Source organism: Drosophila simulans, chromosome 3R (genome assembly GCF_016746395.2).
Source record: "Drosophila simulans strain w501 chromosome 3R, Prin_Dsim_3.1, whole genome shotgun sequence".
NCBI classification, from domain to species: Eukaryota; Metazoa; Arthropoda; class Insecta; order Diptera; family Drosophilidae; genus Drosophila; species Drosophila simulans.
The window spans coordinates 24,926,398-24,950,976 of record NC_052523.2 but is presented as its reverse complement, the minus strand read 5'-3'; the positions used below and the strand labels follow the sequence as shown (position 1 = coordinate 24,950,976).

The 24,579-nt window shown below is 47.1% G+C and overlaps 5 protein-coding genes across 8 annotated transcripts; 3 read left to right on the top strand and 2 right to left on the bottom strand.

Moving 5' to 3' along the window:
- Positions 1-80: 80 nt before the first annotated feature.
- Positions 81-7,787, top strand: LOC6729961 (neural Wiskott-Aldrich syndrome protein). Of its 2 annotated transcripts, XM_016174520.3 has the most exons (7): positions 81-317; positions 1,439-1,614; positions 4,976-5,203; positions 5,276-5,908; positions 5,976-6,140; positions 6,197-6,385; positions 6,449-7,787. In XM_016174520.3, exons 2-7 carry the CDS (start codon positions 1,498-1,500, stop codon positions 6,698-6,700), a joined length of 1,584 nt encoding a protein of 527 aa, XP_016036726.1. In that variant the 5' UTR covers positions 81-317; positions 1,439-1,497; the 3' UTR covers positions 6,701-7,787. The 2 variants fall into 2 exon arrangements, with proteins under 2 accessions (XP_016036726.1, XP_039151731.1); XM_039295797.2 differs by lacking the exons at positions 81-317; positions 1,439-1,614 and adding an exon at positions 4,833-4,865.
- On the bottom strand, positions 7,678-11,984 carry LOC6729960. The gene is made up of 4 exons (XM_016177709.3): positions 11,642-11,984; positions 11,441-11,587; positions 11,163-11,371; positions 7,678-11,100 (listed from the first exon to the last, which is right to left on the bottom strand). The coding sequence occupies exons 1-4, from the start codon at positions 11,819-11,821 to the stop codon at positions 7,959-7,961; spliced, it is 3,678 nt and encodes a 1,225-aa protein (XP_016036724.1). The 5' UTR covers positions 11,822-11,984; the 3' UTR covers positions 7,678-7,958.
- A 417-nt stretch (positions 11,985-12,401) lies between these two features.
- Positions 12,402-14,819, top strand: LOC6729959 (DDB1- and CUL4-associated factor 10 homolog). The gene is made up of 3 exons (XM_002105217.4): positions 12,402-12,937; positions 12,989-13,358; positions 13,484-14,819. Exons 1-3 carry the CDS (start codon positions 12,645-12,647, stop codon positions 14,684-14,686), a joined length of 1,866 nt encoding a protein of 621 aa, XP_002105253.1. The 5' UTR covers positions 12,402-12,644; the 3' UTR covers positions 14,687-14,819.
- LOC6729957 (pre-mRNA-processing factor 39) lies at positions 14,800-20,138 on the bottom strand. 3 transcript variants are annotated; one of them, XM_016177706.3, is made up of 8 exons: positions 20,000-20,138; positions 19,667-19,758; positions 18,602-19,448; positions 18,339-18,535; positions 18,147-18,272; positions 16,735-17,009; positions 15,358-16,674; positions 14,800-15,299 (listed from the first exon to the last, which is right to left on the bottom strand). In XM_016177706.3, exons 1-8 carry the CDS (start codon positions 20,103-20,105, stop codon positions 14,993-14,995), a joined length of 3,267 nt encoding a protein of 1,088 aa, XP_016036721.2. In that variant the 5' UTR covers positions 20,106-20,138; the 3' UTR covers positions 14,800-14,992. The 3 variants fall into 3 exon arrangements, with proteins under 3 accessions (XP_016036721.2, XP_039151730.1, XP_016036722.2); XM_039295796.2 differs by lacking the exon at positions 14,800-15,299 and having other exon boundaries at positions 15,823-16,003; positions 16,063-16,674; XM_016177707.3 differs by lacking the exon at positions 14,800-15,299 and having other exon boundaries at positions 16,148-16,356; positions 16,430-16,674.
- Positions 20,139-20,716: 578 nt separating this feature from the next.
- LOC6729956 (serendipity locus protein H-1) lies at positions 20,717-24,118 on the top strand. Its single transcript, XM_016174522.3, has 3 exons — positions 20,717-22,033; positions 22,094-23,298; positions 23,403-24,118. The coding sequence occupies exons 1-3, from the start codon at positions 21,018-21,020 to the stop codon at positions 23,789-23,791; spliced, it is 2,610 nt and encodes an 869-aa protein (XP_016036720.1). The 5' UTR covers positions 20,717-21,017; the 3' UTR covers positions 23,792-24,118.
- The last annotated feature ends 461 nt before the right edge of the window (positions 24,119-24,579 follow it).

Genomic DNA, 24,579 nt, shown 5'->3' with positions numbered 1-24,579 from the left:
TGGTGGTCAAAATTTAAAAGTCTCGAGCATGGTCTGCACAGGGCCTTGGCAGAGCTTGCTGCATATTTTAGGAAATTATCGAAAGGGTAGTATTTTTGGCCTATCGACTGGTTCGTTCGGTCACACTGGCCAGCAATTGAATTAAAGTGAAAAAAATAAATGAATAAACAAACTAGCTGTGCGTCCGCGAACAGACGACTCACCCGAGGAACACTCGTTTTCAACGCAATGCACTCGATGACGCGGACGCGCGCCCAGTAGAGCCTCCCGATAAGAATCCCGGAATCTGCAAGGCCAGAGACTACACAGATTTTGTGGTGTGTTGTGTTGTGTGTGGGAAAAAAACGAAAGATTGAAGAGCAGTGCACGAAAATAAACGCAAAAAATCAATGGGCGACCCCCCCAGCAGAGCAGCTCACACGGGAAATCCGAGACCTTGAGTTGGGGAGCCCAACATCCCATCCCATCCAAGCCGAACCAAACCAACCCATGGACTTACTCCCAATCCGCAGCAGCGTCTGTCTATTTACATTTGCATTTTCACCCCACCTGGCGCGACGACGGACAGGTGTTGTCACAAATCTTGGAGCTGCGGAGTGGCGCACAGTGGGGTGGTTGGTGGCTTGAGGCGAGTGCCGAATGTTGAGTAACCCAGACCACTGTGCATGTATCACACTTAGATACATGCGCACACCTAATCAGTGCTTTTCGCCAAAGATAAGGGCTCTTTTCGAAGAGTTTGCCACTGGCCTGGCTTTTGCCCACATTCAAACGCAGCTGGCTGACTGTTTCTGTTTCTTCTGATTTCCGACTCTCGGGCACCGTGACTCAGCCCAGGCGATCCGCTCGCAGCCCCACCGACACCATAACCAGCTACATCGTCATAGCCAGCGCAGGTCTCGGTCTCTCTCGCTCGCGCTCTTGGCCGTAATTCGGGCTGAAAACCATTCAAAACCGTAAAGACAATACTGTCCATCGATTCAGCAGTCCGAAAACCATAATTCTTCGATCCCAAATCGGGTTATTCGCAACACACTTCGGCCTCCGTTGCTCAAACTCTCTGAAGATCGGAGTTTTTACAAGCTGTACACTGTACAAAAAATAGGCAGCCTATCAAGTGTAGTTATCTTTTTATATTCGAAGGCGTTGACTTCAATAAATCATTTAAACGTTAAAAAATATACTGTTTCTGACCTCTTTAATATATGTAATTTTTCCTCAGCTAAAACTTTTCATATATCGTCAACCCTACGATCCCGAACTTTTGTTCACCCTATCGAAGTTCAACTGTAACTCCGTGTGCCTTTATTGTTATGAACTTTTTACTTTTTCGGGGTCCCCTGCGTATTGTGATATTAAATTAATACATTTAGCTTTTGTTCATTTGCGTATTGTTTTCGCCACACAATAAAATGCGTGTTGTGTCCGTATTGTGCAGGGAAACCAGCCCAGATCCCCATATCCAGCACCAGACCCAGATCCAACGACACCGGCCAAATGAGCAGCGGAATGAGGTCGCAGGACGGTCCGCGGGCGAAGGTCAATGCCGCCAGCACGCTGCTCACCCAGGAGGAGAATGAGGCCGTCTTCAAGCTGCTGGGCAAGAAGTGCCAGGTGAGTCGAGTACTGATGATGCATAATGCCCCCAATCGGGTGATTAATAATTAAGCAATGACATGGTTTGTGTTCCTCCGCCAACGCCTTCACCGAGCAAATCCCACAGCTTGATGAAGCACTTCCTGCGGCTCAAGTGTCGCCCATCGTGTGCGAATTTCACTCGACGCTACGCAGAAGCACAGTAACCCTATATCATAATATCATTCTACGGGCAGCTGCCTGGCATATTTACCAAATTTCACTTGCACACTGCCCAACATAGTCGAATGGTTTCTTTGCCCATTTAAAGATGGCACCGGAAGCTAAAAACTGTGAACAAAATTGGAGTTCTATGCACTATAGTTAGTTGGTCAGTTATCAAATTTTCATGGGAGTTTATAGAAAAAGTATCGAACACATTATTAGCTTTGGTTTTATCTGAAAGCCATATTCTTTCGCTGGAAAGTCTACTTGAGTCATTTTAATGTTCGCTGTGCTATACAAAAAAAAAATAAAACAAGATGAATCACTGTTACACAGCTGTTTTATGGTGCTCATACATAGATTACAACTTATTGGGCACTATTCTCGTATTAAATGCTAATTAGGCGTGACAATGAGTATATAACAAATAAATAAATTTCATTTAGAGTAGAGTCCGAGTGTGCTGGCCAGTGTTACTAGAGCAATTTGTTAGAATTTGTTGGCATTACTAATATTTACCTAGCATTTCCTAGAGCCTCTATCAGCAAACGGCTTGAGCCGGCATTGATAGGCCACAAGCGCAGTTGTTTGCACTTCTTGATTAGTTTTTTATTTCCAACTCTATTCCTTCGTAGTATTGGGGTGCCAAAGCCGATTGTGGTGCGAAACGAAAGAGAAACCATTAGTTTGGCCCATTGGGTCGTGATAAGAGTTGGGGCACATATGGTATTTGAGGCGAAATACAGGCGAACCTTATCTTATCAATCCGCCCGCCCGATGCGAATCACCGGCCAATGCCAAGTGCGATAAGAATGCCCTGAAATTGGAGTGGAAACTTGGAATGTGGCCATTTAACGGCGGCCGTTATGCGGATAATTATGGTGTGCACAACATGAGAAAATCGCTAATTTCGATTCGCAATTCACGCTTTGCTAATTCGCAACTTTCCATTGACAAAACATTTCCAAATGCATTTGAACTCTGCCAAAGTAATGCAACCAGTGGGCTGGTTAAGGCAGTTGGCCCCTTTTGAAGTCGCACAGAAAGGCACTACCAATCCACTTCTCATAATTTTAGTCTCTGCTTTTGATTCACTGAAGCTACGGGTATTGGGCAAGTCGATGAAAACGTTCGGGAATCTGTAAATTATGTCATTAATCCCACATCTTTCGCTTGCCCTGCTCTGCTCTCTGAGATAAAGAAAGAGATTACCTGGTGTTTTTTTCAAGAGCAAGCCTTTGTTGGCCCTCGGGAAATATTCAATCAATCACCAAACCATATCTTGTTTTCACCGTATCGAATGCTGCCCGTCTTTGTGCGATATAGTGTCACATTCAGCGTGTGATAACACACAAAGCTGCAGCTTAGCAAACCCGATGTTGTTATTGTGGTTTGGCAGTCGCTTGTCGCAACTCTTGCTCGCATTTATTTGTATACACTTATTTAACGCATTTTTCTGCACAGGCCGAACTTTCTAATTGATGTTTAAGTTTGGATTAGTGTGAGCCAGGCCCCAGCTTTTGCTCTCTGAATAATTAGCTAGCTTTGATTACTATCGAAAGAATTTTAATAAACAAGGGAAGTAGCTGACTCACTTCTAGTATTCTTACGCATCTTTAAATAGCAATGACATTCTCTAAATACATTGCGATTAAAGTGGTATCTATAGATATCCGGATAAATGTTTATTTATAATCTGACATAATAAGTTGGCCACAGGGCGTATGAGCATTTTACCGCTCGGCCCATTTGGGTTGACTTGTACCGCTAAGACCCCCACCTATCCCCCGCTCCATCGAACCAAACGCTCGGTGGCAATGACCACTTTTTGCTGTCGCTGGTTTTCCATCGATTTTAATGCTTTTCAAAAGAAACAGCAGCTTGTACGTAGAAGGCAAGACATCATTTTTACAATGCTACTTATGTCCGCGCACAGTTGCCGCGAGTAAAAAAAAGCCAGAGCTAAGCATCAATAAAAATTCAAATGTGTTCACAATTTCGCACTTTGCCAGAGATACAAGCTGTGTGCTGTGCTGTGTTGTGTGGGCTGGAAAGTATCCACTTCCACATCCGAAGCTACATAAAATTCAGTGGCTCGTCAATGCCTCTTTCTCTTTTATTTGAGCCAAAGGTCAGCTGCAAATGCTTCTGCATGGCCATTGCCCATCCACCAACCAACCATCCATCCATCCATCTCTAATGTGTTCATTAATTGATAATGCTGGATTGCTGTTCGGCTGCAGTGTTTCAATTGCCAGCACGTAACATTTTGGATCATCGCCCAGGGGCGGCAAGTTGAATCAATTAGCAACGATTCGGGTTGAGGGTCATTCTCTGGCCTCAGGCAAATGCCAAATGTTAGGGCCACCAAGTCACTCACTCACTTTGGTCGGGCCTAAAAGAGGCTGGTAATTCCTTTGTCCTTGCACAAAGTTTTCAATAAATAAATAAGCCTTGCCTTGACTTTTCTGGCAGCAGAGCTTCTTGCACATAATGGTTTTGGCAACTATTCTGCTGCGGCAATTCAGTGGCAGTGCAGGATGCACTTCTTTGAGTGTCGCCACCATTTCCTGTCTGGGTCATAAACGAAGTTCTCCGTCACACAAAGGACACAGAGAACAATTTTTATTAATTCGAAGGAACCATCTATCCATCTATCTTAGGGGAAACACAATTTCACTTTAAATCAGTGGATGATAGTTAATTTTTGCCTGTGCACATTATGAGTCTCTGTTGCACTGTTGCAGCAAAATGCACTGATCCACGGAAAGTTCTCCACTAGATTAATGTCCACGGACTAGACTTAGGCCCTCCATCAACCGGGGCTACGTGCTCCTCATTCCAAACGGCTGGATTGCCCATTCAACTCCCAGTTGCAGTTGCTGCAAGAGCTGGCCAGGCTAATCGGTATTCAAAAGAGTCAACACTCACTGGGGGCCATCGACTCGATGGCCAAAAACTAGCGAAACCGAAAGTCAGATGAGTTTAGCAGCTCGAGCGCGACAGTTCATTGAGTTCGTGGTCGTCGGATTGATAGTTGCATTCAAATGAGGCGCAAACTGAAGGTGTTGGAAGTTTTTGTTCGCCCGTATTAGATAATCGCCCTGGGCCTTTCTATCTTTCTATCGATTGTCATAAATTTGTGTAACGCAATCTCCGCTTGCTCCACTTTCAGACACTCAACACCGCCGTGGTGCAGATCTACAAGACGGAGGGCAGCGCCCATGCCCACTGGAAGAAGCGACACACCGGGGTGGTGTGCTTCGTCAAGGATAGCGCCATCCGATCCTATTTCATGCGCGCCTACTGCCTGATCAAGAACGAGCTGATCTGGGAGCACGAGATCTACGATGGCATGGAGGTGGTCAAGTCGCGACCCTTCCTGCTCACCTTCGAGGGCAGTGTGAGTAACCTTTCTGATCCTCCCTCAGTTTAGGTATCTAACCTAACAATATTAATATGTAAATCCGTTCAGGATGGTCATGTGGGACTAAACTTCGTGTCCGAGGAGGAGTGCGACTCCTTCTTCCGCATTGTGGACGCCACCATAGAGACGCGTAACCGCAAACGACAAGAGAAGCGCAACCGGCAGAAAAGCCAGCAGGCGCCCAATGCTCCATTGCCTCAGGTGCAGCGGGAGCCGGCCAGGCCACCACCCATGCAAGGTGGGTTCTCCGCCACGGACGGCGTTCAGCTGAGGAACAACAAGATCAACTCGGTGACACTAACGCCTGCACCAGCGCCAGCGCCGTCGAAGAATTTCCTGTCCAGTAGCTTCGGTCTGGGTAACCATGCGAAGGACAAGAAGCGCAAGGTGACCAAGGCGGACATCAGCCAGCCGACAAACTTTATGCACCTCAGCCACGTGGGTTGGGATGCGGAGAAGGGATTTGATCTGACGGGCAACGAGAACGACAAAGTGCTGAACGAGTTCTTCGTCAAGGCAGGTGTCTCCGAAGTGGAGCTAAAGGATCGGGACACCCGCGCCTTCATCTACGACTTCATACAGAGCAACAATGTCCTGGAGTCGGTGAAGCAATACAGTGTAGAATCCCCTACGGAAACAGCGGCTCCCATGCCGCCACCGGTGCCAACCCGTCATCCATCTGTAAGTTTTCATTTAGCCATTTTAAACATGCATCTTTCCTTAAACTAAATCCAATCTCTCAATTCAGAATGGCAACCAAAGAACTGCTCCTCCGCTGCCGCCGGCAAGACAACCACCGCCCGCAGTTCCCGTCACTGTGCCGGGCGCCGCACGAGCTCCTCCACCACCTAACAGACCACCACCCATTAGCACCGCTCCACCACCGCCACCAGTCAGTGCACCCGTTGTGGCGGTAAGTCATCTGTACCCGATTAAAATGGACAAGTTATAATTTGAATTTCGTTACAGCCGCCACCTCCACCACCGCCACCACCAGCGGCGGTGCCGCCTCCACCGCCCCCGCCCATGCCAGTGGGAGAGATCCCCGTCATCACGACCACACACGCACCGACTCAAGCAGCCCGGCCAGCAGCTCCGGCGGCCCCAGATCCACGCAATGCACTAATGGACGCCATACGCAAGGGAACCCAGCTGAAGGTGAGTGAACGAAAGTTTAATTTTTGTTTGGTTTTCTCCATGTATTTGACTTTATCCGAACAGAAAGTTGACACGGCTGCTCTCAGCACTGGAAGTGGCGACTCGCGCAGCGATTTAATGAAGGATATCCGTCAGGGCACTGTTCTAAAACCGGCCAAGGAACGGGAGCTGGGCAGTCAGCGAAACAGCGACAGTGGAGCAGGCACCGACGCCTTAGCCGATGCACTGCGTCGAGCGCTGGCGGCGCGTGGAAACGCCATCCACTCGGACGAGGACGAAACCGAGTCCTCGGACAACGAAGGGGAGTGGGACTAAGGGAACTATGGATGACACGATGCGATAGGGGCAGGCAGACACTATTCCAAAAATAAGCAATAAGTTAATTTGTGCTTTGGCATTTTGGTTTATCGTTAGATAAATCCCTGTAAATACTGTTAGTGAATTTTCATACCTCTTTAATTTAATTGTACGCGCTAAACAAAAGCAAAATCTACTAAAGGATAACCACAAATTAAGAAATTTTATCAGCAATTGCCCGTTTTCGTTTGTTCCAAATCACATTTGCATATCCATAAAGCTGCTCAATTAAATATGAATAATACACACGAGTGTTTCTTCAATATGTGGGTGAGTTTTGCAAACCCCGTTCAGACTACTGTGCCAAAAACTTGAGAACACCAAAATATAAGAGGAGTTTGTGAAAAATTAGAGATTCACCTTTAAGCGAACTGAAAAACTGTAAACTGAGCGATAAAAATTTATTATAGTGAATATATTTTATAAATCTACAACAAAGGGAAGGATCAAACGAAAAGAAATCTGTGACTGCTATTAATAAAGCCACAGCTGAGAGTTATTCAAATACAATATTTAAACTAATAGATTTGCCCGCAATTAACCATAAACTAAATTTACAAGTTTGCTCAGTAATAATTCACTACTTGTTGAAATAATTATTAACAAATGTAATGTAAGTGTGGCTAAGTCCAATAGGCATGTATTCAAATTATGTTGACCACAAGGCTTCCTCGGGCACCCATGGGTCCGCTAAAGCTGTCTATTCATCCAGTTACACCCAATCGATTGATGACCTAGTAACGCATAAGTATTTTCCTTTAGTTCGAGCGCATTTAATGCAAACTTGTAGTCATTTTTCTTCTGTGTGCTTGTATTTAAATCAAGATTACGTATATGTATGTTTTCGTAACATTTTTGAAACTAATAAACCCAATAAGCTTGTCAGAGCGAGAAATTTATGTGGATCAGATTTTGAATTAATGTGTGTACGCATGTCTAAAGAGTTTTGTGCGATGTATGTATTTAAATACATAATAATTACATATGCTAACATATAAGCCATTAATTTATGTAATAAAGTTGTGTATATCTAACTTAAAACTAATGCTATCCGAAAGAAGTTTATTCTCAACTCGTGGTAGCTCCGATTCTACTCGTATCGTAATTTCAAAAGCACGATTCATTATTCCGTATATATTTACAATTCCTAACAAAATGAGGAGGGCATGCCAGTATAAATTGGATATATGGGTATGGCTAATCAGCTATCCGAAGTCTATGGATTTACGTTTTCCTGAGCCCCGAGCGCATCGTCTTGCAATTCACGCTCAATGTTGGCGTTGTTATTGTTCTCGGCGATTTCGTTGATATTGGAGTCGTCGTTAGCCTGGAAACGAGGTGGCCGTTCCTCCCCCTGCTCCAGATCCTGCTGCTGCTCGTTAATGCGGTTCTCATTCTCCTCGATCGGCCTAGACGAGAGTCCTGGTGGTATTACCTCCAGCAAAGCCGGCTGCTCCTCGTGAACGAGTAGCTGTCTGTGTTCCATTGTAGTCACTTGCTGTTCCGAGAGCTCATGATTAAGCACATTTTGCTGCTCCTCGTCGCATGTGTAATTACTATCCATGATCGCTGCATCGCACGGTGGCAAAGCAAGCGATTCAGTATCTTTTGGAGCATCAAGGGACACTGTTGCTAAAGAATCTGCACTCCCTGCTGCCGTTTCTGGTTTGTCCAGAGATTCCGATTCATCGTTGTGCGGTGGTGAATTGCCTGGGGCGGGGTTTTCAGGTATAGGCGAAACAAAGCTTCCACTTGGGAGGGATTCGTTCTGCTCCAAGACAACAGAAGGATTTTCTGTTCCGGCGGATTGACAGTCGACCTGAGCACGTGATTCCAGATAGGAGGCACCGTTTTCTATTAAATGATCCTCAGGTTCGATACGGGCTTGAATCGGCAAAGATTCTGTGGTACAGGATTGGATCTGTGAAGCTGCGGGAGGGAGATCCTTAGTATCTGCTTGGGATTCGGGCGAAGCTGCAGGCTGAGAGACAATGCAAGGATCAGGCTGGGATGATGGGGCAATGGCAACTTGTGTAGAAGTTTGGAGGTCGTTTGCAGAAGACTGGACATTTTCCACTGTGTGGGAATGAGGTTCATCTGTAGTGCTGGAGCTTGGGCCTATTGAACATTCTTTTTCATTTGAACATGCTGCCGATTGTTGCGGTACAGCTTGACTGCATATGTTGGTTATGACCAAACTAAAAGCAGAAGCTTCTGCTTTTTCCACACCCAGCACGTCCGGAGTTTGCGGAGGAGTTTCACTGGCAGGCAATGCAGTGGATACCTCTGTATCCATTCCTTCGGATTCCACATCTTTCCTAGGTGACTCGTTTTGAAGTTCTAATGGTGGCAACTCGATTTCACGATATATGCGCTCTTCCGCGTCCTGCTCCATGGCTTCCTCTGCTTCATCGGCTGATGATGCACTGTCTTCATTTCCATCGTCGTCTTCATCACTCTTCTCCGATCCGTTTTTGTGCACGGCGTCTATCTCGCATATGTCCAACTCTCTTTCCTGTTTCACTGATACATTACTTAGATCTAAACTGCCTATGTAGGCATCCTCCTCTTCCATCTTGTCATTATGATTAATCTCTTCTGTAGTTTCTTGTTGTTCTTCTGGTTCCTCGTCTCCATATCCGAGATTTCTCGGTTCCGGCTTGATAGAAATCATATTGAACGCCGACTCGCCGCTCACAACGGCAACAATCTGCGGCAGAATGTTCGTCCTCGGTGGGCTACACGTTTTGCGTTCCGCACCTCCCGTGCTTTTGCGCGCTATGGACTTTACGGATTTCACCTTTTGCAGGGACTGATTTGGCTCCTCGGGACAGGCTTCTTCAGCTCGCTCTAATGCCATTGCTTCTTCTGCCATATCCACGCCACTGGTCACATTAGAGATCTGCATCATACGATCAAGCTCCATGCGATTTGGCTTAACATCTTCCGGACTCTGGATCATGGTCTCATCGACTTCTTCGCTTGGTTCGCTTTCGTTTAAGCTGCTTTCAAACTGAGTCATAGGAATAGTGGTCATGACAGTGGCCTCTGGAGCATAATCGACGGGTTCCTGTTTGATTCTAATCGCAGGCTGATTCTGAGGTTCTGTTCGACAGTCTTCGGTCTCGGTCGGCGCTTCCTTCTCCCGTTCCTTATGCTTTCGTTTCTTTTTCTTTTTGCCGCTTCTGCCAAATGCCTGTCCAGCCTCATCCAGATCGTCTATGAGCGAAGAGTTCAGCTTTCCATGGTTCTTCGTTATTTTAAGTTTTAGCTTCAGGGGCTCCTGCTTCACTTCCGTTTGCTTTTCATAGCCTTCATACTCGGGTTCCTGTTTAACAGATACACTGGGAATATCGTCACAGGCAGCAGCAGAGATTTTATCGGATCCTGTTTCAGGTTGACATTCCTCCTCGCTGTCACCGTTAGCTGCCTGGATATCATCGCCAAAACTTGGATGTTCTTCATCCCGTTCCGGCTCGGGATCACTCTCGGCTTGACCTCTAGCTGGCCCCGTGTCATTGATGTGCACTTCCGGCTCATGCTTGATGCTGACCAGAGTGTTCATCGTATTCTTCAGCAGCTGATCCACTCGTTTCAAATAATTCCTGGCAGAAACTCTATCGCTATTTTTGCTTTTGGCATCAACCAGTTGATTGGTTCCAGACGAAGACCGCAGAAGTGGCGATGACAGGCGCTCCAGAACCACTACTGGTTGCATACCGTCGTCTATGACGAAATCCGGCGGCACTGTTGTGGCCGGCGGAAGACCTATCAATTCCTCCTCGATCTCGTTCTTGATGAGCATCTGCGCCTCATTGGTCACCACCTGAGGCATGATGTGCTTCGAGTGGTTGAGGTAAATCTTTGGGCAGGTTGGCGCATGACGCATATAGGCCGCTTCGGTGTTCAAGGTGCGACTGCAACCGCCGCACTTGCGTTTACGGATGGCACAGCGGTGAGTGTTGTAGAAGAAGTTCGTGACGAAAGTCTTCTTACACAGCGGACACTCCCGGTCCAGGACGAGCAGCTGAACGGGAGTGGGCGGTGTGTGTTCGCGCAAATGGCGAGTAAAGGCGTATGCATTGGCCACGCTGGACTCGCACAGGGGACACTTGTAGGGAGTCTTGGATAGCTTATGCCACAGCTGGTGGGCGCGTATGTCGCTCTGGTTGTGGTGCGTCTGGTTGCAGGCATTACACATGTAGCGCGGTATCGAAGGCACATGCACCAGGCTTTTGTGCTCGTCGGCTAGTTCCTTGCTGAGAAACTTCTCGCCGCAAACGCTGCAAGTAGACTTTCGACCGGCCTTTTTCGGTGATCCCTTAAGACTTGTGTCCTGTTCAGCGGGCTCGTCTTTGCTGGGATAATAAAAAAGGGAATTATTTACAAATAGAGCAAGAGGAAAGTATATTATAGTTACATCTGCGCCTCTCTTTTGGACACTAATGATGCCATCTGTGATGGCTGTAGTTTTTGCTTTTTGTGCCACACAAAGGACTCCTTTTTGACCTGTGGCTTGGCATTGTTATTTTTTGGACTGGATTCCTCGCCTTTACGCTTCCTTCCCCGTTTTCCAACTGCACCAGAAATTGGCCGTTCCTCCTTGACGATGTGCTTAAGATCAATTAACTGTGAGGCGTAAACAAGACATTAGGTTGTATATTCCTTATTTATAGTATAGTTAATCGAATTTCTTACTCTTGCGGGCTCTATTTGCTTCAATCCCAATAGATTTCTAGTCTGTTTATTCGTCGCATAGCACATTTCCCGAAACTCATAAAAATCATTGATTTTATCCACGCACTGACTGCACATTGTCTGCGGCATTTTGTCGTCCACGGACACCTGCAAAGGGCGTTGGTTAACTTGGCTAGGACCATTTTTAAAAAAACTACCCACAGTGAAGCCCACCAGCTCGTAGATTTTCTGGGACATCCTAGGCTCGTCCAGATCGATGGTGTCTTCTTCATTTGCCAAAAGTATTTGCACTTTTCTCGGATTATCGATGCCGCACAGCCGACAGATCTTGCAGAGATTCGCCTTGAGGGCAGCGTCGATCTTAAAAGCAAACCGATCCATTTCGTCCGGATCTTTAAAGTTGTCACAAAAGGCTTTTATCAACGGTAATTTAGCATGATTAAAGATTTTATCTCCAGTTGAACCTGCATTTTGTTTATTTCAATAGGTTTAGTGTTGGTAAGCGGTTAACAAGGTTGGTAGAAATTGATGTGCTATCGATAGGATCGAATTTTTGCCTATTTCAAAATTAGAAAATTTGATATTAAGTATAATTTTATGAAACTCTTTTGAAAAAATATTTAGGCAATAAAATATAATTGGCAATTTCTTATCACTAAATATCAACACTTTGTCAACAATTATTATAATAATTAATATTATATAGGTGCAGAATAAATACTAAAACAAATTGTACATATTTACTAAAAAGATTTTTGTTTCCTGTTTTTAAAAATAGTGAAAAGCACTTCGTTTTTAGAGCTATACTATGAAATTGTATCATTATAATTTCAAAATATATTGAATTCCAATAAGTGCTTTGGAAGAAAAATACTTCGAGTAAATCATAGTACGGCGAAGCAAAAACAATCGATTCCATTAGACAGAGTATTGTGCCAAAAAATGATTTTTTAAGTTCAGATGATAACCCTGCCTTAAAATAATAGTTTAATCTACCATTAATAGACTTTCTTGATTCTTCATTGTTCAGTTGTAAAAAGAAATCGGTTACAAGCTGCAAGGCGTTGCAGCCCTGGATTCAGAATAAACACAAGAAAGGCCACGGGGAAATTGCATCGCGGTGCCTGTGAAATCGCGAGAAGGCACACGCCCATACACTCCTCTAGGTTTTCCGATCCACTTGAGAGATCCCAGGGAACACACGATGGAGCGGTACTTGAGCCGCCGCGAAAGTGGCTTCCACATCCACCGGAGCGACGACAACTCCCTGATGCGGCGGATTTACAGCTCGATGAACATGTTCAATAGCTACCACGCCAACTGTTGGCCCACGGATTCGGGACGCACCGGGGCCATTTTCAACCTGGAATTCAATGCCGATGGGAACGTTGTCGTGGCCGCCACGGAGAGGAAGTGCGTCCTCGTCTTCGATGCCATCACACAGAAGGAGATCTTTAAGGTACCGGACGCCCACACCGATAGTGTCAATTGCATCAAGTAAGTGTAGGAGTTGCGTTCGAGGAGGTTCGTTGCTAATCCTCGCTGCAGATTTTTTGACGAGCGCCTCTTCGCCACCGGCTCCGATGACTTTACGGTGGCACTGTGGGACCTGCGGAACATGAAGCAGAAGTTGCGCGTCCTACACGGCCACTCCAACTGGGTGAAGAACATCGAGTACTCCTCCAAGGACAAGCTGCTCGTAAGCTCCGGCTTCGATGGCAGCATCTTCACCTGGGATATCAATTCGCAGACTGAACAGGGACTTATCTCGCAGCGCGTATTTCATGCCAGTGGACTGATGCGCTGCAGGATTTCGCCCACGGGCGATAAGCTAGTTCTCTGCACAAGCGGTGGATACATTATGATTATCCATCACCTTGACCTCACTACGCTGCACAAAGATCTGTGCGGATTCAGGGTAAGAAAGTTTGTAAATATCACTGTGATTTTCACAGATTGGTTAAAGATTGGTTTCGTCCAGATAAATGAAATGGTTACATATATAGATAGATGGTGAACTAATAAGCTCGTTTGATTTTCCAGCCCGGTATCTACCGACTAATGCAGTTGGGTGAACAGTATATCCCGCAGGCCGCAAAGTACGACCATGTGTTCTCCAAGCGTCAAAAAAAGAACCGCGTGGAGCTGGTCACCGACTTTCCGGAGAACAACGACGCCGAAATGATCATGGCATTGCAGATTCACCCGCACTGTTGCTGCATGCTGACGAGGAACGTCAGCTGCGACGAGCAGAGCGAGTGGACCTGCATCCACGACATCAACGAGGAGCCGGTGCGCAGCGAGGATGAGCAGGACGAGGTGGAGCCACAGCCCAAGAGAAAGCGAGTATCCACCACACTGGCCAGCCGCAGCTCGTTGAATGAATCCCAAGACCAGGATACGGTTGGCCTGACTCCCAGACAGGCACGGAGACCGATGCGCGTCAGCACAGTTCAAGTGTTCCAACTGGATAACTCTGGATCAGGGCGTGGCGCCGCTGACAACCCTTCAGTCTTGACACGCTCGGATTCCTTCATACCAGATATCTGGGCGGCGGAGGTCACAGTCCAGGAGCGGGCCATCCGACAGAACCGTGCACGCGTCTCCAATAACCATGTCAGCGGCTATAACTTTGTGTACGCCATCAGCAGCGGAGTGCTTCCGCTACGACAATTGGGGGCAAATAGTCTGATGGGCAGCAGCACCAGTCCTCGCCCCCTGACCACCCCGCCGCCCACAGAGAGCAACCAGAGCAGCAGCAGTAGCTCCAGTAGCAGTAGTTCCAGCAGCATCTCCAGCTTCAGCAACAACAGCGACACCACAGTCCGCTTAGAAATCGGAAACAGGCTGCGTCTGCGACCTTTAAATAGTCCTGTGACAACGCCAACGTTCAAGGAAAACGGTCATTCAATACTGGTGAATGCCAAGAAACTGCTTTACTATGCCGCCGAGACCAACACCAAGCCGGGCTTCATCAAGGAACCTGGATTCTCCGCGGACGGTCGGGTAGTCTGCTCCCCGTACGGCAATGGGGTGAGACTCTTTGGTTACAGTGAGGACTGCTGCGACTATCCGAAATGTCAGGCGTTTGAGGAGGTGAAGAGCAAACCGCGGAAGCTGGTTGAGCTAGCCAAGATCACCGAGCACCAGGACGTCGTTTTGTGTGCCAAGTTTAGCCCCAGGGAACCGCTCCTTGTAACCGGATGCAACGGGGGCGAGGTGACCTGGTATCGACCCAATCTGTAGACTTCAGTTGAGCCGTGCGAAGAGCGCTCACTGTAAATCTGTACATTTAATTTTCTATTTAGGCATAATTCGACTTATTTCAAGCATATATTGGCGAAATACAAGCAACGCGATTATGGTGGACCGATAAAAAGCTGTTATATTTTATTTTTCGCAATGGTGGGGTTAATGTGTGGGCTCAAATAGGGGTTGATAAAAAATTACAATTATATGTGTATAACTTAACAGAGCAGCAAGGCAAAACTAAACAAGCTGTGGCGTCTTAGAGCTACAGGTGGAGGAGTGGGTTACATCTAGGCAGCGAACTTAATAGTAGTTGCCATAGCCGCTCCACTGGCCGTAGTTGTAGCCGCTACCACCACTGTTGGCGCTGGCCCCACCGGAACCGTAGCCCCACTGATTGTAGTAAGAGTCGTAGGACGCCTGTTGTGGCGTCTGTGGGGGATAGGCTGCTGCGGTATTCTGCTGGCCGTAGTATGGATTTGACGCTCCATAGTTGTAGCCTGCGACTGCTGCGGCCGAGCCACCATTGTTGTAAGCCGTCGCCGCGGATCCTGTGGGGACAGGACCTTCTTTGCTGCTTGATGAGTTTTTGCGACTAGGACTGCCATCACTGTTGGAATGTACATGGTTATTGAATGAGTATGGATACATCTTCATGTATTTCTTACCTCTTCTTTTGTGCTTCGTTGGCTTTAGTGAGTGCCTGCTGCAGAGCGCGCTGTGCATCTTGTAGACCCCTGGCCGTGCTGCCGAAATCCTCAAGGAACTCCACTTTGCGCTGAGCAAACAAAACCTTCTGATCGGGTTCGATGTCCGCGCGAGCCATGAACTTATCCATAATTTCGACTACCTCCTGCTCATCGACTTTTGAGCGCTGTAGGCACAAATCGATCATTTGCAGGGCCACACGAGTGTTGGCCGGATCACGTTCTAGCGCCTGCTGCAGGGCGGCTAAGCCGGCGTCGAGATCATGACAGATTTTATTGAGGAAACGAGCATACTTGATGGCCAGACTGCCTGCAATGGCCTTGTTCTTTGTACTCTCTATATAGTGCTTGTACAGCTCGCGACACTTGTCCAGTGCTCCTCGACGCCTTTCCACGTTGATACGGCGATAGGAAAGCTGCAGGAGATTGGGGCAGCGCTGATCGATACGCTGCAAAATTTCAGCGGCGTCGTCAAAGTTCATTTGACATTCCTCGAAGGCGGCCCACATCAGGTGCAGACTCGGTTTGTCCGGATGATGGATGCGGCAGGCGCGGCGGTAAACATCACGTACCAGGTTCACAACTCCGCTCTGATCCTCCAAGGACTCTAAATAACGAAGCATCTTCAGCCAGAACTCGTCATACAAAGCACAGGCGATTAGGCACCTTTCGAACAGAACCAGGACTCGCTCTCGATCGCCTTTTTCGATCTCAAAGTCCAAGTAGTCCTTCCAATTCTTGAGCTGTGCCCTCTCGAGTGGCTTCACATGGAAGTAGGGCCGCTTGATGCCTTCCTCGAAGGACCAGCGGGCTGTCACTGCGCTAACGGTCAACTTGTGGACTTTGCGCCGCGCCGAGATAGCCCTGTCCCTTATGCTGACCACCTCTTCGTCATTCAGCGTGCTAAGATCACTGAAATCGATCTGCAGCGCGGGCTTTGAAGCTGCATGCGATGATTCGCTTTCGGTGGTCAAATCGGTAGTACTATCTGATTCATCGACTTGAGTTTCACTATTATCTTTTGGCGACTTACCAGCACCGCCCCCGACAGATTCTCGCTTCTCCTTGTCCTTGTCTTTGTCCTTATCCTTGTCCTTCTCCCGTTCTCGCTCCTTTGAGTCTTTGTCCTTGGAGCTGCTGCTGCTGTCCCGTCGATGCTTCGACGAGGACTTGGAGGACTTGCTCTGCTGACGTTCGTGGAAGTCTTTGCGCAGACGGATGACCTCCTCGTTTGCAAGTGTGATAGTTACATCATGCTGATTGATCAAATCTTGGAAACTGAAATGTGGATACAACATTATTTGCATGTGTTACAAAATCAATTTGAGTGGAACTCACTTGTCGAAATGACCATTATAGCCCTGTGTGGGTATGGCCAGAAGTCTATCGTAGATCTGGACCACACGGTGGTAACGCTTTGACTCGTTCTCCCAGCGAATGTAGGCATCCCAGAGTTTGTCCGATCGAAACTCCAGGCCGCATGCCTTCACTGCCCTTTCGTACTGGGAGCGGACGAATTGTTCATCCTCTCCATGATTGGACTTAACGTGCATCAGGTAGTGGATCCACAGATCCACGGACAGCGGAATCGCCTCCAGTCCGCGCTCAAACACCTAGGATTTGGTCATTTCGTATGTTCGGTACAAGTTTTGATTTTTTCATTTATTGTTGATTGATCGCAGAAGAGAAATATAAAAATATTCGTGGTTTATAGTAATATTTCAATAGTTAGGTGCTCAGATACTTAAGGCTATCGTTTTGATGTGAATGGTGTTCGGGCTTAAAAGCTAACTTAGCGACTTAACAAGTACACGGAATACATAACACACAGGTTGTAGTTGAATTATTTTTTGGCACTCACTTGAAGTGTTCGATTTACAAGAAAATTCACAAAGAGACTTAAAAATTTCATTTAAACGCCATTTGTACTTACGACTGTACGAGATGCGATCTCACTATTTATATCGTGTTGAAGAAGGATGGAGGTAACGTAACTGAAGAGGTAACTGGTGATACAAACGTACGAAGATCAGAAAGTAGACGGATCGTACTTCGAGTAGACGAACCAGTCGCTTTCGGGTTCAGGTCGGTCTGGGGTTCGAGGGTCAACAGAGTTGAGCTAGTCTGTGCTGAGTTACAGCGTGATTTGTGCGACACAGGAGTGGCTTATGCTTAAAACGTCCAATTAGTGTCGTGAAGATAAAGAACAATATCTCAGGGGCAAAGATCGCCAAAAAAAAGTGCTAAGGTGTAGGGAGTACGAGTGGTAAATAAGGTCGACGTCCGGTCTCGAAATTATAAGTTTGGTGTAACTAAGGTTACAAAACAGAAACTACTTTAAAGAAACGTAAACAAATTTTAAGGCATTTTTTATATTTCCATTTACTTAGTTTAGCCTTTAAAACAAATTGACGAACCCCCAATAAAGCTTTCCCATCTAAAAGAAATCAAGCCCGTACCCTTTTCAGATTCATTCCCCGTAAAAAGTATTTAGCAGACACGAACCCTATGAGAAAACACGATCCTAAGTGGATGCTGCACTAGTCTCATGGCAAGTTTGGTATTGTCTTCTCAATTCGGTGTATTTTGGTAGATGTTGCATTTATTGAATGTAGTATTTTTATTAGGTCATAATAAATTGCATTTAACAACAAATATATGAATATCAATTGTAATCGTAATTGTAAGCGTAGTACAAGAAATTGCGAAAGATATTTATTTGCACGACCAAATGTAAGTGGGGTACTCACCTTGTAGCAGTTTGCCTTGATGCCCTTGCGCTTCTCGTAGTCGGCGTACTTGCGCCAATATCCGTAGCAGTAAGGATAGTGGGACAGGAATGTGTCGTAGGCCTCGCGCGCCGCCTCCGCATCGGACTGTCGAGAAAGAAGAAAATTGCTTATTTAGAATTAAGGATATGCGGCGTTCGGCTAAATAACCACCTCATTGTCAACATATTGCAGCAAGTACGTCCAGCCGGTGAAGTCTGTCGAGTCATCTTTGACAGCTCTCCAGTACTTATCTAGGTCCGGCAGCTTCTTTCGCTCCTTTTCCTTATCCTTATTATTATCTTTGTCCTTATCCTTCTCCTTATCTTTATCGCGCTCCTTATCCTTCTTTTTCTCCTTGGGTTCCGATTCTGTGGGTTCAAATATTGTAAGTCAATCTCTGCCAACTTATTAGTCATTGGAAGATTAGCAATTACCTTCGACCTTGATTTTTTTCTCTGAGGGCTGTGCATCGTTGCTCTCAGATGTGGGACTGCCCGGATTATACTGCTCGGAGGACTTATCCTTTGTGCTTGATTCATGACTGCTTGCATCCTTATCTTCAGTGCTCTTAACGCTTTCATTTTCCGCCTTGCGCTTCAAAGGAGCCTTGGGCTCAGTGGCGGTGTTATTGTTATTACTGGAGGGCAGTTCATCCTCCGAGATTACTTCAGCATCCTCTGGTAATTCAGCCCGCTGCGGGGCTGGAAGCTCTTCATCGGAAACTTCCTCGGCATCGTTTATTTCAGGCTTGCTGGGCAGAGGTAGCTCATCCTCGGAGACTATCTCTGTGTTGACAATGGTTGCATTGCTGGTGTCCGCATCGGCCAGATCCTCGGCAATGGCATGTTGTGAGCTGGAGTCCTCAGAGGAATTCATTTTCTCTACCTGCGGCTGTAGGGACTCTACATTGTACTCAAAGTCCGCCTTCTTGACATTGTCACACTCGTCATTTCCACCCACGGAGGGCAGGCTGTTGGCATTATCGCCGGCCATAGAAGCCAGCAGGGTGTCCACGCCAGCCTGTCCGCGTGTCTCCTTAATATCATCACTAGTCTCTGAATGCTGCTCCGCCACCGTGCCAAACGGAAAGGAAGAGCTCTTCTCATCAACCCCAGCAGCTTCGGCTGGCAGCATTTCCACGTCATCCTCTATCTGGTGCTGAGTCTCCTCGAATTGGGACTCCAAAGCAGGTGCCTCCTCAGTGGTCGTTCCTCTAAAGGGCTCCTCCTCTTCCTGAACCATGACCACTTGCTCTTCGGCCTCTTCTTCGTGGTCACTTAGCTGAAAGGATTAAAAGTCGTTAATAACGGTTCCCGCCATTTCTCAGTGCATTAGTGGATGCTGTGCCTTCAGTTGGCCCTTGCAGGTAATCACTCGCTCCTCCAGGGAGAAGAATCATGTGCGGATGGAACAACGCCACACCCACACTGGAAATTGCAATCGTTTACATCATTGGCTGATGATCTGGATGAGGCTGTAGCTACGTGGGATGAACTGACCTGTACGTTCCGCTTGGATGTGCGTCGGGTGCTTCTCGTTGGCAGCGATGCAGCCGGGGATGCGGCCTTCCGACCAGAACGTGTGCGGCGACCTGGAAAACGTCAATTAACTGTTTTGGTTAATCCATGCGGTTTACATAAACTGTACGCGCGGTATTATGGGTTGTTCGCTGCCTCGTGATGTTCTCTTTTTTTCGAAATGCTTTAGTGGGCTGCTCCAGCTAAGTGGCAATGTCAGCTTCCGAAATGGGCTAGTCAGGACTGAATTTTTAATCAACGGTCTCTATGTCCGGTCGAAGGAATGTAGGTATTTGTCATTTTTCAACAATTTACCTGGACTTTCCATAACAACGTTTTCGCTCTCTGACGCCATATTAACATTGCAACGTGGTATCGATATACATGTCCCGCCAATACCGATATGTCTTTGTTTGACCATGACAGACTCATAGCTATATTTTTATTAATTTTCAGAGGCTTTTCAAATTTTGATAGATATTATTTTTTAGCATTGATGAATGGAATATTTACAATCTATCCAAAAATGTAATTAAATAACGAAAGTAACTTAAGTGCTCAGTGTTTTTCCACTTCGGCGAACTAGTTCACTTCTTGGCGTGAGCATGCAGAACCTATCTCAACATACAAATTTTAGCAGATATTATATGTCCTGTGCTAATATTTTGTTCCAGCTAGAAATATAATTTAAATATTTGGTCGTAAGAGGACTTCAAATATCGTAGATAAACCTTAATAAAATAAGATAAAACATTGTTTCATGCACATATTATAAATTAGTGGGTTACGTCCTTTAATATTTAGGGTTTGAATATTCAATACATAGGATCTTAAAAGCTCAAAAAATCGTTATAGCCTCTTTACAACGTAATCATCAAGTAAATGTAACCATATAAATGGAGTTGGTAAGTAAAATTTTTCCTTGCTGAACAAGATTTTCTTTTGAGTCAATAAATCTCTTTAAATGTTATTTAGAATGGTGAATCCAGTCGTGAATTAAATTTAGCTAACAACCCGCCTGGCGAGCATCACTGTTAGCGGGACTGCCACTCGTGCGCGTCTTCTAACACTGTTCTCAAAATGGCGACTCGAGAATTGTAAGCGTGACAAAAACAACAAAGCCAAGGCGCATTTCACAATAATTAAATGTTTTTCGATCAATTGCGGCGCGTTTAATCCAACGAAAGCGATCGCGATGAGTGAATTGGGGACCCAGTGACTGGGCAACGGCGACCAGTGAACGCAAAGCGCCAGCGGCGCGGCGAACAAAGACAAAATACGGCGAGCGAAAACGCCGACCGCATAACCTGTACGTGTAAGCAAGGCAAGGCGAATGGAAGGCGGCAAGGGCGAGGGCAAGAGAATGAAGGAGGAGGCGCCAAGCAAGAAGTTGCCGCCTAAAATCTACGGCGGCGATGCGGGCACCCCCACGAAGGCGGCCCACGACGAGATACTCAGCTCGCTGCTGCGGATCAACAACTTCGATTCGATATCGAGCATCAAGGACGAGTCGCTGGACATCGATCTGTCGGCGTGCGTGACCATCAGCTCCGCCAGCCTGGTCAATGGTAACAGTCTCTCCTCCACCGACTTTTGGCGCGTTTTGGACGAGAGTGCCCAGAACAACACCGAGCTGAATCTCTCCTCGGACGTCTGCCGCGATGACCTGGCTGCCACCAGCTCGTCAACCGTGCCCAGCACTCTGACCAGTGATAACCACTCCAGCTCGGAGTTTAGTGTAACTTTCCTGCGGCCCGAGCCCCCGAATGCTTTCACTAATTCCCCTTTTAAGAAGACTTCCTCCAGCGGCACCTCCACGCCCGTAAAGCTATCGCCCGAACAGCTCCACCAGCAGCATCAGCTCCAAATGCCCCAGTCTCAGCTGCTGCAACGCAAGCCAAAGCTGCCGGCGGCGACGGCGGTGCGTCTGAAGGTCTTTAAGGAGGAGCCGCCCGAGGAGAAGCATCCGCCGGAGCAAGTGGTCACCAAGGTAGAGGTGTGCGAGTCCGAGCTACTGCCGCCATCGTTTACCATATTCCAGCAGGCCAAAACGGCTGAATCGGTGGCAGATGCGGCTAGCATGCCCCCTCCGGCTGCTTCGGAAACGAAGCCGTTGGAGGTGGACCCGGCACCGCTGCACAAGTGCCTCGACTGCAACGGACTGCTGCTGGAGACGCCCGACGAGGTGGCCAAGCATGAGGCGGCCGCTCACAGACTGAGGCTCACCTACCGTTGCAGCGAGTGCCAGCGGGAATTTGAGGTGTTGGCGGGTTTGAAGAAGCACCTAAAGACGCACCGCACCGAGGGCCGCAAGGACACCTGGAAGAAGTGTCCTGACTGCGGCAAGTGGTAAGTGTTACTGCAAACTCAAAATAGTTATTCCTATTGACCATTTTCTTGTCACCTTAGCCTCAAATTGGGAAGCATGTGGATGCATCGGAAGATTCACAGCGATAACAAGAAGTACCAGTGCGACATCTGCGGCCAAAAGTTTGTGCAAAAAATAAACCTCACGCACCACGCACGGATTCACTCATCGGAGAAGCCGTACGAGTGTCCCGAGTGCCAGAAGCGATTCCAGGAGCGCTCACATCTACAGCGTCACCAGAAGTACCATGCGCAAACGCGTTCCTATCGTTGCGAAAAGTGCGGCAAGATGTACAAAACGGAGCGCTGTCTTAAGGTCCACAACTTGGTGCATCTTGAGCAGCGACCATTCGCGTGCACAGTGTGTGACAAGAGCTTCATCAGCAATTCGAAGCTGAAGCAGCACTCCAACATACATACAGGGATGCGCCCGTTCAAATGCAATTATTGTCCGCGAGACTTCACCAACTTTCCCAACTGGCTGAAGCACACGAGACGCCGGCACAAGGTGGACCATAAAACGGGCGAACACCTCGAGAACATTCCCTCCTATTGCTCTAAAAAGTCCACTACAAACAAGGCCCAAAAGGCAGCCGCGGCAGCAGCAGCAGCGGCGGCAGCATCTTCAGCTGTGAATCCCAACGAACTTTCCGCTTCTGGTGAACCTAAAGCCAAGGCTAATCTTACGTCTGCTGCTGCACCGGCTCCTGCAAAACAAGCGCGGAAAAAGAAGCAGCCGCAGCAGGCCACTCTTGCTGCATTGGGAATAACTCTACCTGCCGGTACTGCTCTGCAGCAAGTGCATCCTGTGCCGCAGGCGCAACAGCATCAGCAGGAACTTACCACTGTGCTGGTGCCGCTGGCCCCGCCGGCCCCTAAGCAGACCAAAGCCAAGCGAGAACGAAAGCAGCTAGCACCGAAGCAACTTCAGCAAAAACCGCAGCTGCTGCAGCAGGGCCAACCCCAGCAGTCCAACCTAGAGCCTATTCCTGCTGTGCCGCAAATCAAGAAGGAACCAGTGCAGACTCAGGGTCCGTTCCTCGACTTACACGGCCTTAGTCTGACTTCAGCCGAAGAGCTGATCATGGAGCAGGCCCTGGAGATGGAGGAGTGCGGTCTGTACGATGCGCCTAATGCAAACACTGAAATGGGGACGTCGGACAACGCCATTTCAGATTCGGCCGCTGCCCTGCACTTCCAGATAAAGAATGAATTACCGGACGAGCTGTTGCCAGACGATGACTTCTGTAAGTTTCTAATGCCCTGTTTTATAAATTGATTACCCAGTTAGATGTAAAAAACAGTATTTCCTTTAAAAACTTTATATTAATTTAAAATTTTATACTTACAGTGCCTTGTAAGCCCAGCGACCGACTAGCTTGCCCCTCACTGGAGTCCTCACCGTTTTCGTCGCCCGCCTCCATGGAGCTGACCGCTGTCTCATGCGCATCCAGTGTCGCCATATCGACGAATGCTCTACCAGTGCGATCTGGGAACTACTACTTACCTGCCTTTACGCTGAATGCACACGGAAAGCTTAGTAGTACGGGCAATGGTGTTCAGTCTGTGACCACAAGCATGGCCCAGACACCCTCTGTGTCCATGGTGAATGTGCCTCTGCTGGTGCGATCCAACCAGATGCTGCCCTCAGTTGACACGTTACTCTTCACCAACCAGACAGGCGGAAGTCGATTCTTTGCGGGGAAATCGGCGACTGCAGCCACGCCGCATCTGACATGATCGGGCGGCCGAATCTGCTGCCTGCCAACATCAACGCCTCAACGATCTCCTGTGTCTTAGTTAAGTTAGCAGTGTCGACCATGTTGCACCAGCGCAATAGGGCGGTCGCGGACCGATGGCAATCGATTAAAAGAATACGGAATTGTGTCCCGTAGGTTATTAAGAGTATGACGCTACATTTGTTTAAGTAATTGACGTAAGCTGATTTCTGCATAGCCCGTAAGTGTAATTGAGTGTACATATAAACGATTATATATAGATACATAAGATAGATCTTTAATTTGTACGCTTCACACCAATAATAAATTTCGTACATATTTTAGTAAACATCCCATCATTTTTTGCAAGTCACACCCAAATTGGAACCGTTCCTTTTTGGCAAAGGATTTTATTGGTCATAATTTAAATAAGTTGCGCTGTACTTCGAAGCAAATGCGAGTCGTCCTCTTGGCTCCGGAAGAATCGTAGGCTCTGAACATTATATTGGCTGTGGCTATGGGCTGAGTATCTCCTCAATCGCAACCACAAATTGGTACTAGTCTTCGTTGGTGAGCAAAGCGTGGATTCCAGATTGAATCCACGAATCCAGTGATTGTGGTCATTGCTGTTAAAACGAATGTATATTTCCCGTACCGTGGACTGTATATATTGATTATAGTAATTAACCTCCACGTTTCTAATATACGTACTTAATCTGATCGTAGTTCTAATCTAAAAAATTGATGTCAGAATTTAATATAATTAATTATAATTATTTAACCAAGTACGAAAGGATTAATTCATTTAAT